This window comes from Somniosus microcephalus, chromosome 1, assembly GCF_052327205.1.
Source record: "Somniosus microcephalus isolate GS21.2 chromosome 1, FLI_Smic_1.0, whole genome shotgun sequence".
Classification (NCBI taxonomy): domain Eukaryota; kingdom Metazoa; phylum Chordata; class Chondrichthyes; order Squaliformes; family Somniosidae; genus Somniosus; species Somniosus microcephalus.
This window is the reverse complement of record NC_140987.1, coordinates 221399073-221421154: the sequence shown is the minus strand read 5'-3', so window position 1 is coordinate 221421154 and position 22082 is coordinate 221399073. Positions and strand designations below refer to the sequence as shown.

Genomic DNA, 22082 nt, shown 5'->3' with positions numbered 1-22082 from the left:
TTGTATTCGATGTCATATTGGTGTGCCCCAAGTAACACGGACCACCTCTGTAACCTTTGCGCTGTCATGGTGGAAACGGCCTTGTTAGGGTTGAATATGGACACCAACGGCTGGTGGTCTGTCAGTAATGTGAACTTCTTGCCCTGCAGGTAATGATTGAATTTCTTTACGCCCCACACAAGGCTGAGGGCCTCCCTATCTATTTGAGCATAATTTCGCTCCGCGGAGGTCAATGATCGGGACGCGAATGCCACTGGCCTTTCCGAGCCATTTGGTAACTTGTGTGAAAGTACTGCTCCAATTCCATAGGGGGAAGCATCACAAGCTAGACGAAGAGGTAACGTTGGGTTGAAATGAGCCAACACTTCTTCAGAGGTAATCAACGCCTTGCTTCTGCGAAAGGCCTTTTTACATTCCTCACTCCACTTCCATGGTACTTCTTTCCGCAACAGAGCGTTCAGCGGATGCAGCACCGTGGATAGATTCGGCAGAAACTTGTGATAATAATTAATCAACCCCAAGAATGATCTTAACTGTGATACGTTTTCCGGAGCGGGGGCCTTCACGACAGCTTCTATCTTGTCAGGTGACTTGTGCAGCCCCTCTCGGTCAATGACATGACCGCAGTACGAGATCCGTTTTTGGAAGAACTCACATTTCTTGCGATTAACTCGAAGGCCATATTCCTTCAACCTAGTGAGCACCAGTTTCAAATTTGTGAGGTGTTCTTTCTCGTCTTGTCCCATAATCAGGATATCGTCTAAGTAACACTGCGTGCTTGGAATTCCTTGTAATACCTGCTCCATGACCCTCTGCCAAATTGCTGGAGCCGAAGCTACCCCAAAAACCAGTCTATTATAACGATACAAGCCTCTGTGTGTGTTGATGGCGAGGTACTGACGCGACTCTTCCTCGACTTCCATTTGTAAGTATGCCTGTGCCAGGTCTATCTTGGTGAAGTGTTTCCCTCCAGCCAACGAAGCAAAGATGTCTTCAATCCGCGGAAGCGGGTATTGTACCGTGTGAAGCACCGGATTCACTGTGATCTTGAAGTCACCGCAGATGCGGACCTTCCCCGGTCCCCCTGGCTTGTTACTTGGTGAAGACTTCATGACGGGAACAATGGGCGTGGCCCACTCACTCCAGTCCACTTTTGACAGTACCCCTGATCGTTCAAGTTCTTCCAGTTCTGCCTCCACAGCAGGTCGTATCGCGTAAGGTACCGATCTGGCTTTGAAAAATTTTGGGCTTGCATGTTCTGCAATCTTAACCTTTGCTTTGATTCCTCGCAGTGTTCCCAGTCCTTGCTGGAATACCTCTTTAGCTTCGTCCAATATTCTGGACAACCGTTCAGGTTTGACATCTTCCTTTCCGGAATCTACCGCATTCTCCCCGTGTTTGCGTGGGTTTACTCCGGGTGCTCCGGTTTCCTCCCACAGTCCAAAGATGTGCGGGTTAGGTTGATTGGCTATGATAAATTGACCCTTAGTGTTAGGGGGATTAAATACGTGGGGTTACGGGGATAGGGTGGGATATGTGTTGGTGTAGGGGTCACGGGGATCGGGTGGGATATGTGTCGGTGCAGGCTCGATGGGCCGAAATGGCCTCTATCTGCACTGTGTGGTTTCTGTGATTTCTGTGATTTCTGTGTTTAGTGAATGCCAGTCTATCTTTATTTTCCTGATCCACTCCCGTCCCAGAAGTGGTGGACCTCCCTCAGGCAACACATACAGGTCCATCCTTTGGTGATCTTTGTCCTTGTATCTCACCTTGACTTCTATCTTTCCGATGGGGTATACTTTGTGCCCCGTGTATGTCTGCAATACTAGTTCCGTATCCCGTAGGGGAATATGCTTGAATAACTTTTTATAATCATGCTTATTCATGACCATCAACGCCGATCCGGTGTCCACTTCCATTTTCACTTGGACTTTTGCAATCTGTAGTGTGATCCAGATAGCTTGTCGGTCAGCTTCTTTACTCACATTATGACTCCTCAGACTACCCAGTGCCTTGCTGTTGGAGTCTGAGTCCGAATTCTGTTCATCTGGACTCTTCCTAGTCACCTCATTTACCTTCCTGTACCTCTTTTGTGGTGACTCATTATTGTTGGTCTTCTTTCCTGACCGGCATACCTTAGCTATGTGACCGAGCTTGCCACATTTCCTACATTCCTGGTTTTTAAACCAGCATTGGTTCTGGTCGTGTGTTGTCTTCCCACGATAGCATTTCGTTGTACCCGAAGTAATTTGCTGCACACTGAGTGCCGCTGCCTTTAGCTGCATTTCCACCGTTCCTTTCGCTGCGGCTTCGTTCGATGCAGCAATAAGGACAGCCTTATCAAGTGTAAGATCGTTCTCTTCGAGCAGTCGTTTTTGTGTTTCTTCCTTCGACATTCCGCACACGAATTTGTCTCTGAGTGCCTCTGCCAGATTTTCCCTAAACTGACAGTGTTTCGCTAGCCTACGCAGTTCAATCAGGTACTCCGCGTTGCTTTCCTCTTTCCGTTGCGTTCTCGCGTAAAATTTTGATCGTTCCACTAACATCAGTGGTGCGGGGTTAAAATGATCCTTCAGGACAGCAACAATATCATCGAAAGTCTGATCCGCCGGTTTAGCTGGTGCTAGTAGATGCTTCAAGAGCCCGTATGTCTTCGCGCCCATCGAGTTTAGCAAGGTTATAGCTTTGTCATCTTCTTCTATTTTATTGGCCTCACCATAGATCTCAATGCGTTCCACATACGTGGCCCAGTCTTCTACCTCGGAATTAAAATCGTTGATGTTACCACGCTTAGGCATCTTCCTCTCTTCCTGATAACACCACGGATTATTTCTTTAAATTTTCTTTTTTTTTCTTTTCTTCAGGATGGCGGTTCCCGCGAAAATGGCGGTTTCCCGCGCTTATCTTCTCTCCCCGCCCACTTCAATGGCGGTTCCCCGCTTCTGTCTTCTTCTCCGCCTAATGGCGGCTTCCCGCGTTTCTTCCCCTGGCGGGAGGGGTACACTTTCCCCACGGGCGACGGCCGCTGGCTTTCAGGTTCACAGCCTGCGTGTCGGCTTCAGTGCTTTCCCTTTTCTCGGCAGGGCAACCGGCGCTGGGTACGCCCCGTTGACGGCAAACAGTTTCAGCCGCTGGGCTGGCTCTTGCTCAGTTCCCCTTGCTCGGGCTCTGTCTCTCTCCCGCTCGCTCGGCTCTACCGGCGCTGGGTACACCCCGTTGACGGCGAACAGTTTCAGCCGCTGGACTGGCTCTCGCTCAGTCTCCCTTGGTCGGCTCTGCCTCTCCCGCTCGCTCGGCTCCCAATCGCGCCTCCCAGCCCTCTCGCAGTCCGGTGCTTCCCTCCCCGGCTGCGGCTGAGTTTTTATATCTTCCCGCGCCTACGCTCCTAGTCGCAGCGCTTCGTGGCTTCGGTTGCTGCCCGGCCTTTTCCGCCAGTCGCGGTCTAGCTGTCTCACGACGCCGTTGCATCCCCAGCCTGTCTGTACCCCGGCTTCCTTGTTCCACGCTGCCCCAGTCTCAGCACCTCTGGGCCCGACTTCTGTCCGGCTCCTTTCCCCCTCGACCGTGGTCGAGTGCACCGCCCTTATCCTCCGGTTATTCTTTTTACTTTTCCCTTACTCACAGTCACCATGGCCGGCTTGCTTCTCGTGCTGATCGGCTCACTCCTCACCGTGGCAGAAGGGACAGTCAGTGCCTGTTGCTGATGGAAGTCTTTGTCTCTGAATTCTTCCTCCTTTCCAGCTCTGCAGACTCGAGTTTTCTCCCAGCAGAATGACGAGGGTGGTTGCCTCTTCTCGACGCTCGTTAACTGCTTCGGAAGTATTGTTGCCGCAGGGTACGATCGGACTCGTCGCCACTGTAAAGTCTGTGGGTTGTTTAGTTAATTAATACACAGACTACCAGAGTAACTTAAAACAGGACTTTACTATTCGAAGGTCAGGGCGAATCTGCCCAATAAATCCTGACACAGCACTTATATACCGGTGTGGTCACCGTCGGTATTACAGTATACAGAAGCCAACAAAGTAGTGCAACACCTAAAGTAGTTCTCTTAAAGGTGGACGGTTACATACAATAGTTCTCTTAAAGGTAGACGGGTACATACACTACACCAAGGAATTCTTGAAGCCCCTTGATGGATTGCGGCCGTGGGAACGCCGCGACGGCTGCCACTTTCGCCCTGAGTGGCAGTGCCCCTTCCGCGGTGATGCAGTGGCCCAGAAAATCGATCTGCCTCAGTCCAAATTGGCACTTGTTTGGGTTAACTATAAGGCCATGCTCCTGGAGACGGTGGAAAAGGACGCGCAGGTGACGTAGGTGTTCTTCCTTTGACGTGCTGGCGATGAGGATGTCATCGAGGTATACGAAAAGGAATTTGAGATCCTGGAGCACCGAATCCATGAGGCGTTGGAACGCCTGCGCCGCATTTTTAAGCCCGAAAGGCACCCGTAAAAATTCAAAAAGGCCAAATGGGGTAATGACCGCCGTTTTCTGGACGTCCTGAGGGTGGGCGGGCACTTGGTGGTATCCGCGGACAAGGTCGATCTTGGAGAACCACGACGTGCCGGCCAAATGGGCGGAAAAATCTTGAATATACGGTATCGGGTACCGGTCTGGAGTTGTGACCTCGTTGAGGCGCCGATAATCACCACAGGGCCACCACCCACTGCCGGGCTTTGACACGATGTGTAGTGGATGTTAAGTCTGTGTGTTCTAGTTGTAATTACTAACACAGACTACAAGATTAAAGTTCAACAGGTCTTTACTGGTTGGAGGTCAGGACTATACTAAAATACAATTATTACTACACAGTGCTTATATACCGGTGGTCACCACCGGTATTACGTATACAGCAGCCAGAGAAAGTAGTACATCTCTTAAGGTGGAACAGGCTTAAGTTCTCTTAAGGTGGAACAGGTTACATACACCACAATCCTCCCTTTTTAGCTTAACAGTCATATCCCCATTTAACATAACATAATAACATATATACATATATAACTTCAGGTATAAACAGTTCAAAGGTTCAGTCTCTCAGGAGGCCTTCTGATTCGGTTTGGATAACGCCTTTCAGTGGTCTCTGATTCCTGTTGCTGAGGTGACTCCTCTAGTTGGTCTCCCATGCATTGGGTGTTATCATCCTCAGGTACATTCCCTGCCGAGGTAGATGCTTCAGGTTCATTAACGTCTTCCACAGTTGTCTCTGTCGCAACCATGGATTCGACCCTTGCTCTCGATTCTACCAGTTGATCCGCATGACACCTTATCACATTGTTACCAATATCTACTGTGTACATTAGAGGTCCTTGTCTGGCCCGAATTGTTCCGGACTGCCATTTTTCGTTTCCATAGCCCCTTGCCAACACTGGTTGTCCTACGTCGAAACTTCGAGTGGTCTTGTTATTAATATGCCGGAACTGTTTGTTTTCCACTTCCCTCCGCACATTTGGTTTTAACAAGTCCAACCTGGACCGCAACCTCCTGTTATAAAACATCATGGCAGGACTTTGGTTAGTCACTGCATGAGCGGCGTTTCGATATGCCATTAGGAAATTGTCCACCTTGTGCTGTAGCGGAATCTGATCATCGTTCATGGCCTTTATTGCCTTTTTGAATGTTTGGACAAATCTCTCGGCCAACCCGTTTGTCGCCAGATGATATGGGGCAGAGGTATAATGTTTCACCCCATTCTTCTTTAAGAATTTTTGGAATTCTTCCGACACGAACTGTGGTCCGTTGTCCGAACAGATCTGTTCTGGCAATCCGTTCCTTGCGAATATTGTTCTTAACACCGCAATTGTCTTTTCTGAAGTAGTGGTATTCATCTTGATCACTTCTGGCCATTTGGAATGTGCGTCCACCGCAATTAGGAACATGGAGTCCATGAATGGACCAGCAAAGTCAATATGTACGCGTTGCCATGGGGCTGAAGGCCATTCCCATGGGTGTAGTGGTGCGATCGGAGGTGCATTTTGCACTTTTTGGCACCCAGCGCAGCTTTTCGTCAACTCCTCTATCTGTTGGTCAATACCCGGCCACCATACATAAGCCCTAGCAAGACTTTTCATCTTAACTCCCCCCAGATGACCTTCATGCAGTTCTTTTAGAACTCTTTCCCTTAACTTGGGAGGAATAATCACTCTTGTCCCGTACATCAAAGTACCATGGCAGACGGACAGCTGGTCTCGCCTTGCCGAGAATGCCGGTAACAGAGGATCACCACGTGTTGGCCATCCTTTCACTGTCACCTCGTAGACTCTGGACAGTGTCGGGTCGTTCCTGGTTTCTCTTTCAATACTTGCATTGGTGACTGGTAAACACTCGATGATGGTCGAATGAAATAACTCAACAGGGTCAACTTTCGTCGTTTCTTCTTCTTCAGGTAGTGGCAGGCGCGACAGCCCATCAGCATTGCCATGCTGCTTCGTACCTTTGAATTCTATTTGATATTGATGTGCCCCTAGGAAAAGGGACCATCTCTGGAGACGCTGTGCTGTCATCACTGAAACACCCTTCTTAGGGTTAAAAATGGATACCAACGGCTGATGGTCTGTCAGAAGTGTGAATTTTTGGCCCTGCAGGTAATGATTAAACTTCTTCACTCCCCATACAAGGCTGAGAGCCTCCCTATCGATCTGCGCATAGTTGCGCTCAGCGGAGGTCAATGATCTGGATGCAAACGCGACTGGCCTTTCCATGCCATTTGGCAACTTGTGTGAGAGTACTGCCCCAATACCATATGGAGAAGCATCACAAGCCAACCGAATAGGCAGTGTCGGGTTGAAGTGAGCCAACACTTCCTCTGAGGTGATCAATTCTTTGCTTTTGCGAAATGCCTTCTTACAGTTTTCGCTCCATTCCCATGGTACCCCCTTCTGTAAAAGAGTGTTTAGCGGGTACAGTACCGTGGATAGATTTGGTAGAAATTTATGGTAATAGTTAATCAATCCTAGAAACGACCTCAACTGAGAGACATTATCCGGAGCGGGAGCCTTTACAACTGCCTCTATCTTGTCAGGAGACTTATGAAGCCCCTCCCGGTCAATGACATGACCACAGTACGAGATCCGCTTCTGGAAGAACTCACATTTCTGCCGATTAACTCTAAGTCCATACTCTTTCAGTCTGTTGAGCACCAGTTCCAAGTTTGCGAGGTGTTCTTCATCACCATCACCTGTAATCAGAATATCATCCAGGTAACATTGTGTGCCTGGAATTCCCTGTAATACCTGCTCCATGGCCCTCTGCCAAATTGCTGGAGCCAATGCCACTCCAAAAACCAGCCTATTGTACCGGTACAAACCTCGATGCGTGTTGATCGTGAGGTATTGGCGTGACTCTTCTTCAACCTCCATCTGCAAGTACGCCTGCGCCAGGTCTATCTTGGTGAAGTGTTTCCCGCCAGACAACGAAGCAAAAATATCCTCAATCCACGGAAGCGGATACTGCACCGTGTGAAGCACCGGATTAACGGTGATTTTGAAATCTCCACAGATGCGAACCTTCCCTGGTTCTCCTGGCTTGTTGCTCGAAGGACGTTTCTCAAGCGTCAGTTCATTCTCCTCGAGCAGTCGCTTTTGTGTATCTTCTTTTAATAAACCACACACAAATTTATCTCGTAGCACCTCTCGTTCCAAACTGACAGTACTTTGCTAGCTTACGCAATTCCATTAAATATTCAGCATTGCTTTCATCCTTCAGCTGCCTTCTGCTGTAAAATTTAAATCGTTCCGCTAGCATCAGCGGCGTGGGGTTTAGATGATTTTTCAGGACAGTAACAATCTCCTCGAACGTCTTATCCGCCGGTTCATCTGGTGATAAAAGGTGTTTCAATTGCCCGTATGTCTTCGCACCCATTAAGTTTAATAATGTTAGTGCTTTCTCTTCATCTGGAATTTTATTTGCTTTACAATAATTTTGTATGCGTTCTACATACATGGCCCAATCTTCGATGTCGCTATCAAAGGTATTAATGTTCCCATGTTTAGGCATCGTTGTAATTTAATTTATTTTTATTTTTATCCAAGATGGCGGCTTCCCGCGCTTGTCTTCGTCCTCCGCCTACAAAATGGCGGTTTTCCCGCGCTTGGCGGTCTTCACCCGTCCCCCGACGCTGTCTCCGCTTCACCGCGGCTCTCGCGCCTTCAGTTGCCCCAGACGCTGCGCCTTTTTAGCCCGAATGCGGCCCGGCCCTTATCACCAGCCGCGATCGATCTCCCCGCGCTGCGCCTTTCGGCCCGAATGTGGCCCGGCCCTTATCTCCGGTCGCGATCGATCTCACCGCCCTTATTCCTCCATCTTCCCTCCCCGTCTGTACAGCCAACACGGCCGACTTTCTGGTCGCGTCGCTGCCCGGCTTACCCACCACCGAGGAAGAAAGAAGATAGCTGACAGCCGCTGATGGAGGCTTCAAGTTCAGGATGTCTTCTGCACTCTGGTATCTCGATGTCTGCCGCGCGCCGTGTCTTCCAGCAGGGTGATGAGGGTGGAAGCCTCTCTTCGACGTCCGTTCTGTGGACGAAGCCGCCGTGGATATAAACTGCCGCAGGGTAAGAATCGGACTCGTCGCCACTGTTAAGTCTGTGTGTTCTAGTTGTAATTACTAACACAGACTACAAGATTAAAGTTCAACAGGTCTTTACTGGTTAGAGGTCAGGACTATACTAAAATACAATATTACTACACAGTGCTTATATACCGGTGGTCACCACCGGTATTACGTATACAGCAGCCAGAGAAAGTAGTACATCTCTTAAGGTGGAACAGACTTAAGTTCTCTTAAGGTGGAACAGGTTACATACACCACAGTGGAGACGACCAGGGACTATCAGATCGGCGAACGATGCCCAACCGCTCCATAGTGGCGAATTCCGCCTTTGCGGCCTCGAGTTTACTGGCCCCTAATCGCCGAGCCCGGGCGTAAACCGGGGGGCCAGTCGTCGCGATGTGGTGTTCAACACCGTGTTTGGCGGTCGTCGCAGAGAAAGTGGGTCGAGCGAGCTCCGGAAATTCCTTGAGCAGGCGGGCGAACTCGTCGGGCGGCAACTCGGTGCGGGCAACTGCGTGGGTCGCGCCGGAGCCCCGAAAACAGGGGATGGGGGCTCGTGAGGCGGCATGGATCAGGCGGCGATTACATACGTCGACCAGTAGGTCATACATGCAGAAAAAATCGGCACCGAGGATTGCCAGTGGTATCGTGGCGGTGATAAACTCCCAGTGGAAGAGTTGGCCGCCAAGACACAATCGGATACGCCACTTCCCGTACGTACGGATGGCGCTGCCATTGGCGGCCTGTAGTGGAGAACCGCGCCACCCAGATCGGACGTCGAGAACCGAAGCGGGGAGGATGCTGCACTGAGCGCCCGTGTCGCATAAGAAACGCCGGCCCGAAATGGAGTCGGTGATGTACAACAATTTCCCGGAATCACCAACTGTCATTGTGGAGGCGAAACCGACCTCAGGGCTTCCCTTCCAGTCGCGCAATCGGTGTTGCTGCTTTCTCGGTGCCGGCAGCACGAATTTACACGGGGGTCGGCAGCATCTGGCTTTCTGACCGAAACGGGCGTGGTAGTAGCAAAGGCCGGTCTGTGGAGGTGCCGAGGCGGGGTTCTTGGAGGCGGGGCGCGTCAAGGTGGCACAATACTGTTGCATCACCGCGTAAATGGTGTCGGCTTCGGCCGCGAGCACCACACCGTCCGTAGCCGTCGACCTGGCCAGGGCTGCTTGTACCTGCTCAGGGAGCTGGTTCAGGAACAGTTCACGAAATATAAAACACTGCGGCTCAGACCCGAGGAGGGTGAGCATGTGGCTCATCAACTCGGAAGGCTTAGCATCGCCTAACCCGGGGAGTGCGAGCAAGCGTCGTGCGCGCTCTGCCTTTGTGAGACCGAATACTTGCATGAGGCGCGGCTTGAGCGTTTCGTACTTGTTCTCCACAGGCGGGGTCTCCAGCAGGCTGATAATGCGGGAAGCCGTCGAGCTGTCCAGTGCGGAGACCACATAAAGGTAACGGGTCTGATCCAGCACTATGTTTCGCAGTTGGAACTGAGCCTCCGCTTGAACGAACCAGGAGGCTGCCTGTTGTTCCCAAAATTGAGGGAGCTTCAAACTCGCTGCACTTACATCCATCTTGTTCTCAAGCTTGCTTCCGCGAAAATCGTCTGCGAAGCTTCGGGGTCACCAATGTAGGAATCGACGGATTCCTATCTAAATCACTGAGGTCGAGTCAGTTCAGTAAATTAACCGAATTTAATTAAACTGGTGAACAAAACAAAAACATTCAGGAGCAACAGCAAACAGGTCTATACAGTAGCTTGTTCCACGAGGTCTGAACCCAGAACCTCCCACCTCTGACGTCATGATGTCATCACGTTTCCCGCCACTCGGGGCACCACGTGACCAACGTGATGACATCATCGCGTTGTTTCAGGGTTTTTAGCGATTTTCCCCTAATTGGCCAGTTGATTTTAGAGGTGTGGGTTGCCCTGGGCCAATTAGTGTTTTGGGACTGAAACTCGCCTCTGCTGACGTCACTTATCCAGCTTCATTTAAGGGCTGCTCGCTGCCTTGGCTCATTCCACTGGTTTTTGGTCAATGCTGCATCACCTCCAAGCTGTTATCTCCTTGAAGAATGGCCAGCTCCAAGGCAAGGGCCTCCCCGAGGTGCTCGGATGAGGTGCTGGGTATGCTGGCTGAGGGGGCGAGAGCTAGCGGGGAGGTGCTCTTCCCCTCATCTGGGAGGAAGAGGCCTCCCAAAGAAACCAAGGCTGTGTGGGTCCAGCTGGCAAGGGATATAACCTCCAGATCTGTGTGCAGATTGGGTGATTGCTTCTGTTTATTGATGAAATGCCATCCCTGTGGGAATGTATTAAAATTAGGTGATGACAAACTGTTGGTGTGATGGCATCTGTTATTCCGGCTTAGGCAGCTCCACATTGCGGGCTCCGCGACACTTGTGTGGTTAGGTTGGTGGTCAGAGTGAAAGGAGGCCAGAGAGTCATGTCCATTGTCTATCATGTGTTAAGAAGGAGCCAAGTACATGTGCCACAATGGGCAACCTATGCAAATCTGGCCAGGATGAGTGCATTCCTTGCACGACGTGCTTCCATGCGCTGGCGCCTTCTACCCTGTGCAGCATCAGGTGGGTGAGCAGGAGGTTGGGGCTCCTGCTGCTGTTGCTGCTGAGCTGCCTGGTTCTGCTGCTGCCGTGGCTGCTCCTCATCCGAATCTGAGCTCCATGGTGAAAGGAAATAAATGGTTCCCATGCTGCTGGCAGATACCTCCATTGGGGAAGCGCTCAGTCCAAGTGGGGAGAGGGTCTTCCAAGGAGGTCCCACAGTTGAGAGATAGAAGCTGCAGCACCTCCGACTTTGGTAGGCCTGTTAAAATTGCTGAAAGACCTTTGGAACAAAAGTTCTGCCACCTGCAACTGCTCTCTGATGAAAGCTCCATTTTAATGGTGGAGGTACAGCTGTGAGGAGGCCACCCACTTGTCAACCCACCAGGATTAGCTGGCGTGGTTTAGGAGGGTCGTGCAACATGCTGAAAATGTGGTAACATAACGAAGGCCTGTCAAAATAGGATTATAGAGGCCCTTAACTACTATTTAAGGGTCTTAACTACCTCTCCCAACTGGTGGAAGTGGGACCGAATCGCAGCCATCAAAACCGCCTCTGGCAAAATTGCGCGGAAGTGGGTTGGAGGCGGGTTCCAAACCCGCCCTCAGTTTTTGCCATTTTGCCAACTGTCCCGCCTCCTCAAGGCTGGGAAAATCGCCCCCATAATCTCAATGTTTTTGTCATCTTCGTGGAAGGTGAAAATTATTTACACACCCATTGTTAGTTTCACAAGTATCATTTTTAAAAAGCTAAATACAGTTGAGTTCAAATGACTATAAAGCAATGGAGTAAGCTATCAGAGCCTTTCTATTGTGCCCCGTTGACCTAGTGGGTAAAAGCACCACCTGCTATAACATAGAGCCAAACTGACCAAAAAGTCCGAGGTTCTGAATTCCAGAATTAAGTTTATCCTGTTTTGAGTTAATCCATCTCAGCCGGGAAGCGGCTTGAAGGGGTTGGGGCAACCAAGGGTTAGGGAGGAGAAAAATTAGCAGTATTTCCCCCTTCCAATTGCTATCCAGGGGCTCTGCTGGGAAATGCACATGAATTCAAATCAGGTGAGGACAGCATCAGGCTTGATTGTGATGCCCTCCACGATCTAATATCCCATTGGCTTACACTGTGCAGGATAATAAATAAAGAATGGCCACTTGGACGAGATACCAAAGGCTACAGGCACCCTTGTATCTCTACAAAAGACAACTCCTATATCACTGGAGGGATGCTGAAGATAAGAGGGGGGAAATAAAAATGAATGGGGAAACAAAAGAACATCCTTGTTGTACCATACCCTCATTACACACACAGAGATAATCTGCACTAAATCCAAGTTCTGATACAGTACAGTTCCTAATATTGATTAGTTTAACATTTGCAATTCTGCAAATTTGCTACTGTGCACAAGAATGTAACGATAGAATAAACATTAAGTTACAGCCTTACCAATTCACAATTCACAATTCACAATTCAAATCGCTTTATTGGCATGATAAGTTACATCTTATGTTGCCAAAGCATCAATATACATTTATGGTTGAGCACATAAACGCAGTTCTATTCATACAGTGTATAAACAGGTATATCCCTGAGTGTATAAATATACATTCGCATTGTTTATATATATTCATTTCTTAGTTTACTGGTTGTCCCTCTGTTCATGGCAAGCTGTAACATAGTGTGCCGCCAGTGTTACACAGCTTCTCTCCTCTCCCAGTAGGAATGGGAGTTTTTGGTTGTCATTCAGATTTCTGAATTCAGGGCATATTTGTGAGAATTTTTGGTAGAAATTCTCCCTGATGTCCTGATATTTTCCACAGGCTGTGAGGAAGTGCATCTCTGTCTCCACTACTCCCTGACTGCAGTGAGAGCATATCCTGTCTTCTCTTGGCAGCCTGGTCTGCCTGTGTCTGCCTTTTTCGATCGCTAGGCTATGTTCGCTAAGTCTGTACCTTGTCAAGGTTCTTCTCAGTTTGTTATCCTTTACCATGGTCAGGTAATCAGCTATGTTGTATTGTCTGTTTAGTTGTATTGTCTGTTTAATAAAGACTTAGGGGGAAAATTGGGTTGCTTTGTGCGTCCCGTTAGTGCCCCCTGACTTACCACTGGACGCTATGTCTGATGGGGTCAGGGGGGCCTACCTGCGGCTTACCACTGGACGCTATGTCTGATGGGGTCAGGGGGGCCTACCTGCGGCTTACCACTGGACGCTATGTCTGATGGGGTCAGGGGGGCCTTCCTGCGGCCGGGGAGGCGCAATTTAAAGGCGAGGTGCAGGGCAGCCATTTTTGTTACTGGCCGCCTGCCAGCACCTGCCTGCGCTCCCGTCCCCGGCCTCCGGAACGGCGCCCCTGCAGAGTGCCGGCTCTCCCGATCCCTGGAGCCCAGCTGGGCCCCGGGTCGCACTGCGCAAGGCCCCTCCCCTTTAAGAAGGGGAGGAAGGCCTGCAATACCGTGGCACGTAGCGCCGCAATATTGACTCGCAGTGCCCCAAGAGGGATGCGGGACACTTCCAGTAGCGCCCTGCTTTCCTCTTGGGGTGCAACCACTCAAGTTCCGGCGCGGGGGCGCTAATTTTTCCGGAGTGCTAAAAGTAGCACCTCGGCAAAGTCAGCACCCCAAATGGGGCGCTACTAAATTTTTAGCCCTTACAGCCTTGCTACTGGTCTGATGCTTCTTATTGAAATGTACAAATTTAAATACCACCTTGAATAGACATGTGGCAGTAGCACAGGTAGGAATCCACCTGAACTTGATCTATAGCTGTGCTTGTTATTTTGAGAAAGAAAAAGAGAAATAAAAACATTCTACATGTGGAACAATACCAGGAGTGCTCCTGTCACTCCGAGCATGTGACTGAGTAACTCCACACATACCTGATTTGTGGATTTTCGATCAACACCTTTTTCTACCAACATTTTCAAAATATTCAGGTGTCCAAACCAGGCTGCAAGAAGAAAGGCGTCCATACCATGCTTCAATGAAAAATGAAATCATTTTCGTCAACAACAAAGCCATCATTCTACAAATCTCCTTCACATTTCAGACCCCGTTGATTGCAGAGAATATGTAGTTACTGTCATAGAATCAGACAGCATAGAAGGAGGCCATTCGGCCCATCACATCTGTGCCAGCTCTTTGAAAGAGCTATCCCATTAGTCCCACTCCACTGCTCTTTCTGCATAGCCCTTCAAATTTTTCCTTTTCAAACATATTTATCCAATTCCCTTTTGAAAGTTACTATTGCATCTGCTTCCACCATCCTTTCAGGCAGCACATTCCAGATCATAACAACTTACTTTGTAAAGGAATTTCACCTCATCTTGTCAATTAACTTAAAAGTGGCAGTGCAGTCACATTAGGGCCAGTTATTTATTCTTTACGGTTCAATATAGGCTATTTTGTTGTCTAATATAAAGGTACAGAAGCAAAAGAAAAGAAGCCTTCATTCTCCAGCACTTTCACCATGAATTTTAAAGTGCATCAGATAAGAACTGTGGCTCTATATTAGTATCATTTACAGAAAAGCACAAAGGTTTGTCAACAATTTTATATTGAGGAATTTTTCAATTTTTTAAAAAGAAAATATAACGGGAGTTACTTCAGGTCTAATGGGATTTGTTCTATTGATGTATGATGAAGTAAATTGCATGAGGGAACAAACTGAAGCAACACCTTAATTTCACTCCAGATTAATACTTAGAGGGTAAAATAAGCAAATAAACATTTTGGCTGAATTCCTGTACTCTACCTAAACTATGGCCGCAATTTCGCCAGCGGAGACGGGATCGCAGCGGGAGAGGTGTTTGGCGGGTTCCGCTCCTGCTCCCGGCTGCAGCCGCTCTGTAAAAAGGATTTTCCGTTAATAGGGCTTGTTAAGCCCACCCTGCGGGGTTCCCGGCCAATTAATAAGAAGCGGGTCTGATGACATCATTTGCTGACGCGTCATCAGCCGGTTTCCTTAAAGGGACCATGGCCACATTCATTTGACATTTGCTGCAAACACTGACAAGCACTGCACAAAGGTGCACGGCTGCACCCAGGCTCTCTCATGGCTCCCTCCATATGTTTATGGAGGGAGTCGCAGCACGCAGGGAGGTTCTCTTCCCTTCCCATGGGCGGAAGAGACCTCCCCAGGAGACCAACGCAGCCTGGTTGCACATTGCACAGGAGGACACAAGCAGGGACGTCGTCAGGAGGACCAGGCTGCAGTGGCGCAAAACTTTCAATGATCTCAGTAGATCACGAAACGATACTGCAAAGCCACACTCAACCTCATTCTGCTGTGCCACTCATCACATCCCCATAACTCTGCCTTCCATACCACACACCTGCACATCCTTACTCACACCAACTTACCTTGCACCTCCACTCATCCCTCTCTATCTACATTATCACTTCCTCATCTCACTAGCCACCCCTCACACTCACCCTCACCCTAGTCCAATCATACCAACTAACAACACACAAGGGTAGGCACTTGGTTATTTTATGCAATGTTCATGTACATTTTCTGTTAATGTGCTGTCAAACATTGAAATCTTTATTTTCAAGACCTTGCCTTATTGTACAGATCTGTGCTTACATTTGGAAGTGTCTTAGTGAATTGCAGTGAATGGTGAGAAATAACGATATCCCCCCCGCAATGGTGATGAGTGTGAAAGGAATGGTAGGAATGCTTTATGGTGCTGGTGTGGGGTGGTGTTAACCTGGTACATCATGTGGCAGCCAGGGTGTACAGCGTCAAGTGAAGTCAACCTGGCCATGGTGATGCCATCGCTGACCTTCCGGGCATCAATGTTGTCGGGTGCTGATGCCCTGTGACTTGTGCAGCATCAAGTGATTGTGGAGAAGGTTGGTATCGTTGTTGGTGATGATGGTGTGCCTGGTGATGTTGGTGTTGGAGCTGTTCGTGGAGGTATTCAGAGAACCAGGTTGAGATTTTTTCAAGGGCACCGATGTTGCTGGAATAGATGGCAGCTGAAGTTGAGATGACAGAAGCGATCTGTCAATGGTGGGAGAGGTTGCACCAAGGAGGTGACAGTGGATAGAGAGTTTACTCCAAACACTTCCAAACTGCATACAGCTCAAAAGTGTCTTCCAAGTCCTGAAGGTTCAAGCTTCTGACATTGGAAAGTGACCAGCTGTAAAATGGTAGCTTTCAGACCACTTTTGCAGCTGTCACCTATTCACAGCAATGGGGAGACATAGAGAACCCGACCTACTTACCTGACGTGATCTCTGAACAACGTGAACCCCATTAAAAATGTGGTAAAATAGAAATAGGCTGGCAAAATAGTAGTAAACAAGCATTTAACAAGCAATTAAGTATCTTAAATGCCTCCCCCACCACTTGGTGTTGGGTCTGTTCTGACACTTTGGAAACTTACTTGGAGGCGGGTTTGCAGTGGGTTCCCAACCCACTGTCAATCATTTTGATTTTGACAGTGGAATCGCCTCCAAACCCGCACTCTGAGCGCTGGCAAAATTCAGCGCTTAGATTGGGTACGTTTGACTTTGGCTAATAGTGTAAACCAGGTGATAGCAGATCACCTGCCCATTATACATCTCTCCTAATTTTCATTTCTATTGAAGTCAATAAAAATAAAAATCGGGAGCGATGTATAATGGGCAGTTGATCCGATATCGCCCATTTGACACTATCACCCAAAGTCAAAATTACCCCCAAAATGTTTTCACAGCTACTCCATCACATCTGAAAGTCAAATTTATCATGCAGTACTGTACTATGAAGACATATAAACATTGTGTTTCAATCATTTGACAGTAGGAGTTTCACAAACCTTATCTTTAATGTCCACCCTGGCATTGTGTTTGAGAAGAAAGGCAACAGCATTTTCATTCATGTTAGCAACAGCAAAATGCAAGGCGGTGCGATCTAACTGCTCAGAAAAGAGAGACGGGGTTAAACACAACTAATTCATCTCACAAAAATATGTACTGTAGCGTATGTCAATTCAATGGCCCAGAAATTAGGTTTGGGGGCTTGCCGCGTGTGCAAGCCCCCGATGTGCACTTACCCGGCGCGCCGACAGCTGAAGCCTGGGCCTGCTTGGAATTCCTGTCACTGGCCCGGTTCAGCTGTCGGCGCGCTGTGCTTACCTGATCCAGCGGCGTAGTTATTGCGATGTGCCAGCTGGGATCAGGTGAGCACTGTGCAGCCAATCAGGGGAGGGGAAACTTCATTCATGAGTTTGATAGTAAGAACTGTCAAACTCATGAAAAGTACGGGCGCCCAAAAGACTAGTTTAACTTTAAATAAAAAATTTTAAAACATCCCAATAATTAAATAAACTATAAATAACTTTAAAAAACTATTTTAAACAATTAATCAAATTTTTGAAAAAAATAATTTTTTTTAAAATCGGGTCTAAAACTACACTTACCTTACTGTAAAGTCCTTAAAAATAAAGCTGTGGAAAAAATGTTGTCATTTTAAGTAATAGACCACTTACCTTAAAGAATGAAGTCTTTACGTCTCCTTTTTACAAAAAAAGGAGGCCCTTACACCCGCGCAAACCTGTGGAAAAAAAGGAATTTCAGCATGCACGCGCAGACTCCTGCGCACACACGTTCGTTCTCTGAACCCCTTGGTTCAGGGGACAGGAAATGCCGGTTTCCCACGCATGCGCTGTGCATGCTGAAAACCGGCACTTCCAACGGGCCCACGCGTGAGTATCCTGTCCGTACTCACGCATTGGGACCGGAATTACTGGCCCCTTATTATAATGTTCTTGTCTCAATATATTGCTGACTACCATTTCTCAACACCATAGATTGTTTTTTTTAAAACATTAATGGTTTATTAAAAAACCAGCTGCAGGCAGGTGAGGGGGATAAAGAGATAGCCAGAGAGTGAGACAGAGAGGCAGAAAGAGCTGGAGAGAAAGCCAGAAAAAAACAGAGAAAGAAATTTTAAACACTGTTGTAAACACAATCTGCAATTTATGAAAATTAATCATTCATCTAAATAAAAGTTTTTCAAACACTCACATGGAATATTTACAAGATTTAAAAGTGTGGATTATTCTGGTTCCCATTCTACGCAATAATTATACCAGTAGCAGAGGGACAGGCAGTGTAACAGAAGGGAAATATAGAACTCAACAACAGGCTGGGATAAATGGTCTTTTCTTACTCCTATTTTCTTACAAGCACTCTACTCGGAGCTCCAGAATGGAAAGAGAGCCCCAGGTGGGCAGAGGAAATGCTTCAAGGACACCCTCAAAGCCTCCTTGAAAAAGTGTAACATCCCCACCGACACCTGGGAATGCCTGGCCCAAGACCACACAAAGTGGAGGAGAAGCATCCGGGAAGGCGCCGAACACCTCGAGTCTCTTCGCCGGGAGCAAGCAGAAGCCAAGCGCAGGCAGCGCAAGGAGCACACGTCAACCCAAGCACCCCACCCAGCCGCCCCTTCAACCACCGTCTGCCCCACCTGTGACAGAGACTGTGGGCTGGATTTTGTCAATGGGGAGCTTTTGGAGGCGGGACTCCCACTTGTTGGGTTATAGTCCGGCCTCCATCGACTTGTGGCCAACTCACGCTATTTTCCCTTGATTGACCTTGTTAAGCCTGCCCAGCGGGCTTAGCAGGCCAATTAAGGGAAAGCCAGTTACAGGTGACGTCAGCGAGTGCCGTTTTATCTGTCAAGAGCTTTTGACAGATGAAGTATCATCGTTTGACAGCTCTGTGAAGCTGTCAAACACTGACAATCTGTCTTCTAAGTTGAGTCTTTACTCAAGACTCATTTAGAAAGCCTTCCTGACCAGAAAGCAGAAGGCTGCAGCTTTTGACAGTTCAGCGGCCATTCTGCTTTCTGTGCCAGTGAGCTGAGGGACTCCCGAGACCTGAAGGGAGGAAGCCTGCAGGAAGAAGTAAAGGTAAGTAAAACTTATTAAAACACTTTACACACACCTCACACACTTACCTCTGCACACATGCACCCATTACTCACCTGCACACCGGATATCTCGGCCCCTCCGACCCCCGCAGACCGACGGCCCGCCTCGCTGATCCTGGCGAGGTTCGGAGCCGTCGGGAAGCCCACACTTCAGGGCTCAAAATAGGGATTAGCCAAAAAACTGCCTGTTAACTACCTGTTAACGGAGGCGGGACCCGGCGCGGGTCGACTACCCGCCTCCTGGCAAGATGGCATGGAGGCGGGTTGGGGGCAGGTTGGGCACCCGCCCCCAAATTCTGCCATTTTCCCGGCAGTCCCACCTCCAAACCTGCCTCCCCAGTGCTGGCAAAATCCAGCCCAGAAGGACCAGCATTGGGCTCATCAGTCACCTGCAAACTCATTTTTAATGTGGAAGCAAGTCATCCTCGGTTCCAAGGGATTGCCTAAGAAAGAGAGAGATTTTCTTATAAAAGGATTATGTACTATTTTATGAATCTAGAAATTATGTTAAAATGAAAGAACAACAAAATCACTGCTATATATGATGTATCATTCTGTAGCAGACTAGCGTTATTACTTACTTCAGTCCTAATGTTAATCCGGACATTCTGGTTTAAGCAGCTTTCCAAAGTATTTACATCATTTTTTTTAGCAGCATTATGGAATTTTTTCTCTGCTGGCAATACTACATTGGAAAGAGAAACATTAGCAGTTATCTGTACCTTCTGTTAAATATAAACCCACCAAAGTTTTACTATGACTGAAACATCACAAAATTGCATTTACAGAATTTTGCATCTTTATGATTTATAGCAGCATTTGAAAGAAAGAACTTGCATCTACATAGCGCCATTCACATTCTCAGGTTGTACATAAGCACTATGTAGCCAATGACTCACGTTTGAAGTGCAGTCACTGCTGTAATATGGGTAAGTGAGGCAGCCAACCTGTGCACAACAAATCCCACAAACAGCAAAAGAGATGAATGACCAGTTAGTTTTTTTTGTAGCATTGCTTGAGGGAAGAATGTTGGTCAGATCACTGGCAGAAGTCCCTGCTTCTCCAAATATTGCCATGGAATCTTTACATCCACCTGCACAGGTATGCAAGGCCTCAGTTTCGCCCCTCATCTGACACACAGTGCCTCTGACAAAGCAGCACTTTCAGTATTGCGCTGAAATGTTAGTCCAGATTATGTGCTCAAGTATTGGAGTGGACCTTGAACTCACAACCTTCTGTAAGAAGTCACACAACACCAGGTTATAGTCCAACAGCTTTATTTGAAATCACAAGCTTTCGGAGCGCTGCTCCTTTGTCAGGTGAAGTGAAGAGATGCATATAGACACAGCATATATAGTCAGAGAATAATGCCAGATGATTACAGGTAATCTTTCTAACTGCCATTTATCACACCTCGGCAGAGAGATAATCACAGCAATCAAAGGTGTGAATGGTGTCCAAACAGGTCAGTCAGGAAAACATTACATCAAAGAACAATGAGGTGGAGTCACAAGGGGTCGAATGTTGCAGATGCTGGGGTCTGTATGAAAAACAAAAAAACAGACAAAAAACATTTTTTTTGCTGGAAATCACAGCAGGTCCGGCCGCATCTGTGTGGAGAGAACAAGCCAATGACGACTCGAGTCTGGATGACCCTACGTCAGGTGGGGTTACATGTAGCGTGACATGAACCCAAGATCCCGGTTGAGGCCATCCTCATGAGTGCGGAACTTGGCTATCAATTTCTGCTCGACGATTTTGCGGTGTCGGTGTCTCGAAGGCCGCCTTGGAGAATGCTTACCTGAAGATCGGAGGCTGAATGTCCTTGACTGCTGAAGTGTTCCCCGACTGGGAGGGAACACTCCTGCCTGGCGATTGTTGCGCGGTGTCCATTCATCCGTTGTCGCAGTGTCTGCATGGTCTCGCCGATGTACCATGCTCCGAGGCATCTTTTCCTGTAACGTATGAGGTAGGCAACGTTGGCCGAGTCACATGAGTATGTACCATGTACCTGGTGGGTGGTGTCCTCACGTGTGATGATGGTATCTGTGTTGATGATCTGGCATGTCTTGCAGAGGTTGCCGTGGCAGGGTTGCGTGGTGTCGTGGTCGCTGTTCTCCTGAAACCTGGGTAATTTGCTGCGAACGATAGTCTGTTTGAGGTTAGGCGGCTGTTTGAAGGCGAGTAGTGGAGGCGTGGGGATGGCCTTAGCAAGGTGTTTGCCATCATCGATGACATGTTGAAGGCTGCGAAGAACATGGCGTAGTTTCTCCGCTCCAGGGAAGTACTGGACGACGAAGGGTACTCTGTTGGTTGTGTCCCGTGTTTGTCTTCTGAGGAGGTCTATGCGATTTTTTGTTGTGGCCCATCGGAACTGTCGATCGACGAGTCGAGCGTCATATCCCGTTCTTACGAGGGCGTCTTTCAGCATCTGTAGGTGTCCATCGCGTTCCTCCTCGTCTGAGCAGATCCTGTGTATTCACAGGGCTTGTCTATAGGGGATGGCTTCTTTAACGTGGTTAGGGTGGAAGCTGGAGAAGTGGAGCATCGTGAGGTTGTCCGTGGGCTTGCGGTAGAGTGAAGTGCTGAGGTGTCCGTCTTTGATGGAGATTCGTGTGTCCAAGAATGAAACCGATTCTGAGGAGTAGTCCATGGTGAGTTTGATGGTGGGATGGAACTTGTTGATGTTATCGTGTAGTCTTTTCAGCGATTGTTCGCCGTGGGTCCATAGGAAGAAAATGTCGTCGATGTATCTGGTGTATAGTGTTGGTTGGAGGTCCTGTGCAGCGAAGAAGTCTTGCTCGAACTTGTGCATGAAGGTGTTGGCATATTGGGGTGCGAATTTGGTCCCACAACCTTCTGACTCAGGTGAGAGTGGTGCTACCAACTTAGTCGTACTGACAATTGAACACATCCATCTATACAAGTCGGTCACACCTCCGGCGTTATATTTCAGATGGCACACTTTGTATAAAACACCGATAAATCACAACTGAACAAACTTTTGAAAAGTATGCTGTTTTTCCCTGACCCAGCCACGCTGC

The 22082-nt window shown here is 48.3% G+C and overlaps 1 protein-coding gene across 1 annotated transcript in view; it reads right to left on the bottom strand.

The window, feature by feature from the left end:
- The window catches only part of LOC147124623 (ankyrin repeat and death domain-containing protein 1A-like), a 161037-nt gene that overhangs the window by 113508 nt on the left and 25447 nt on the right, over window positions 1-22082 (bottom strand). Inside the window, exons 2-4 of the mRNA XM_085990617.1 lie at window positions 19620-19723; window positions 16919-17017; window positions 13991-14089 (exon numbers count right to left, since the gene is read on the bottom strand). Of these exons, the coding sequence (XP_085846743.1) occupies window positions 13991-14089; window positions 16919-17017; window positions 19620-19723 (302 nt within the window). The remainder of the gene's footprint in view (window positions 1-13990; window positions 14090-16918; window positions 17018-19619; window positions 19724-22082) is intronic.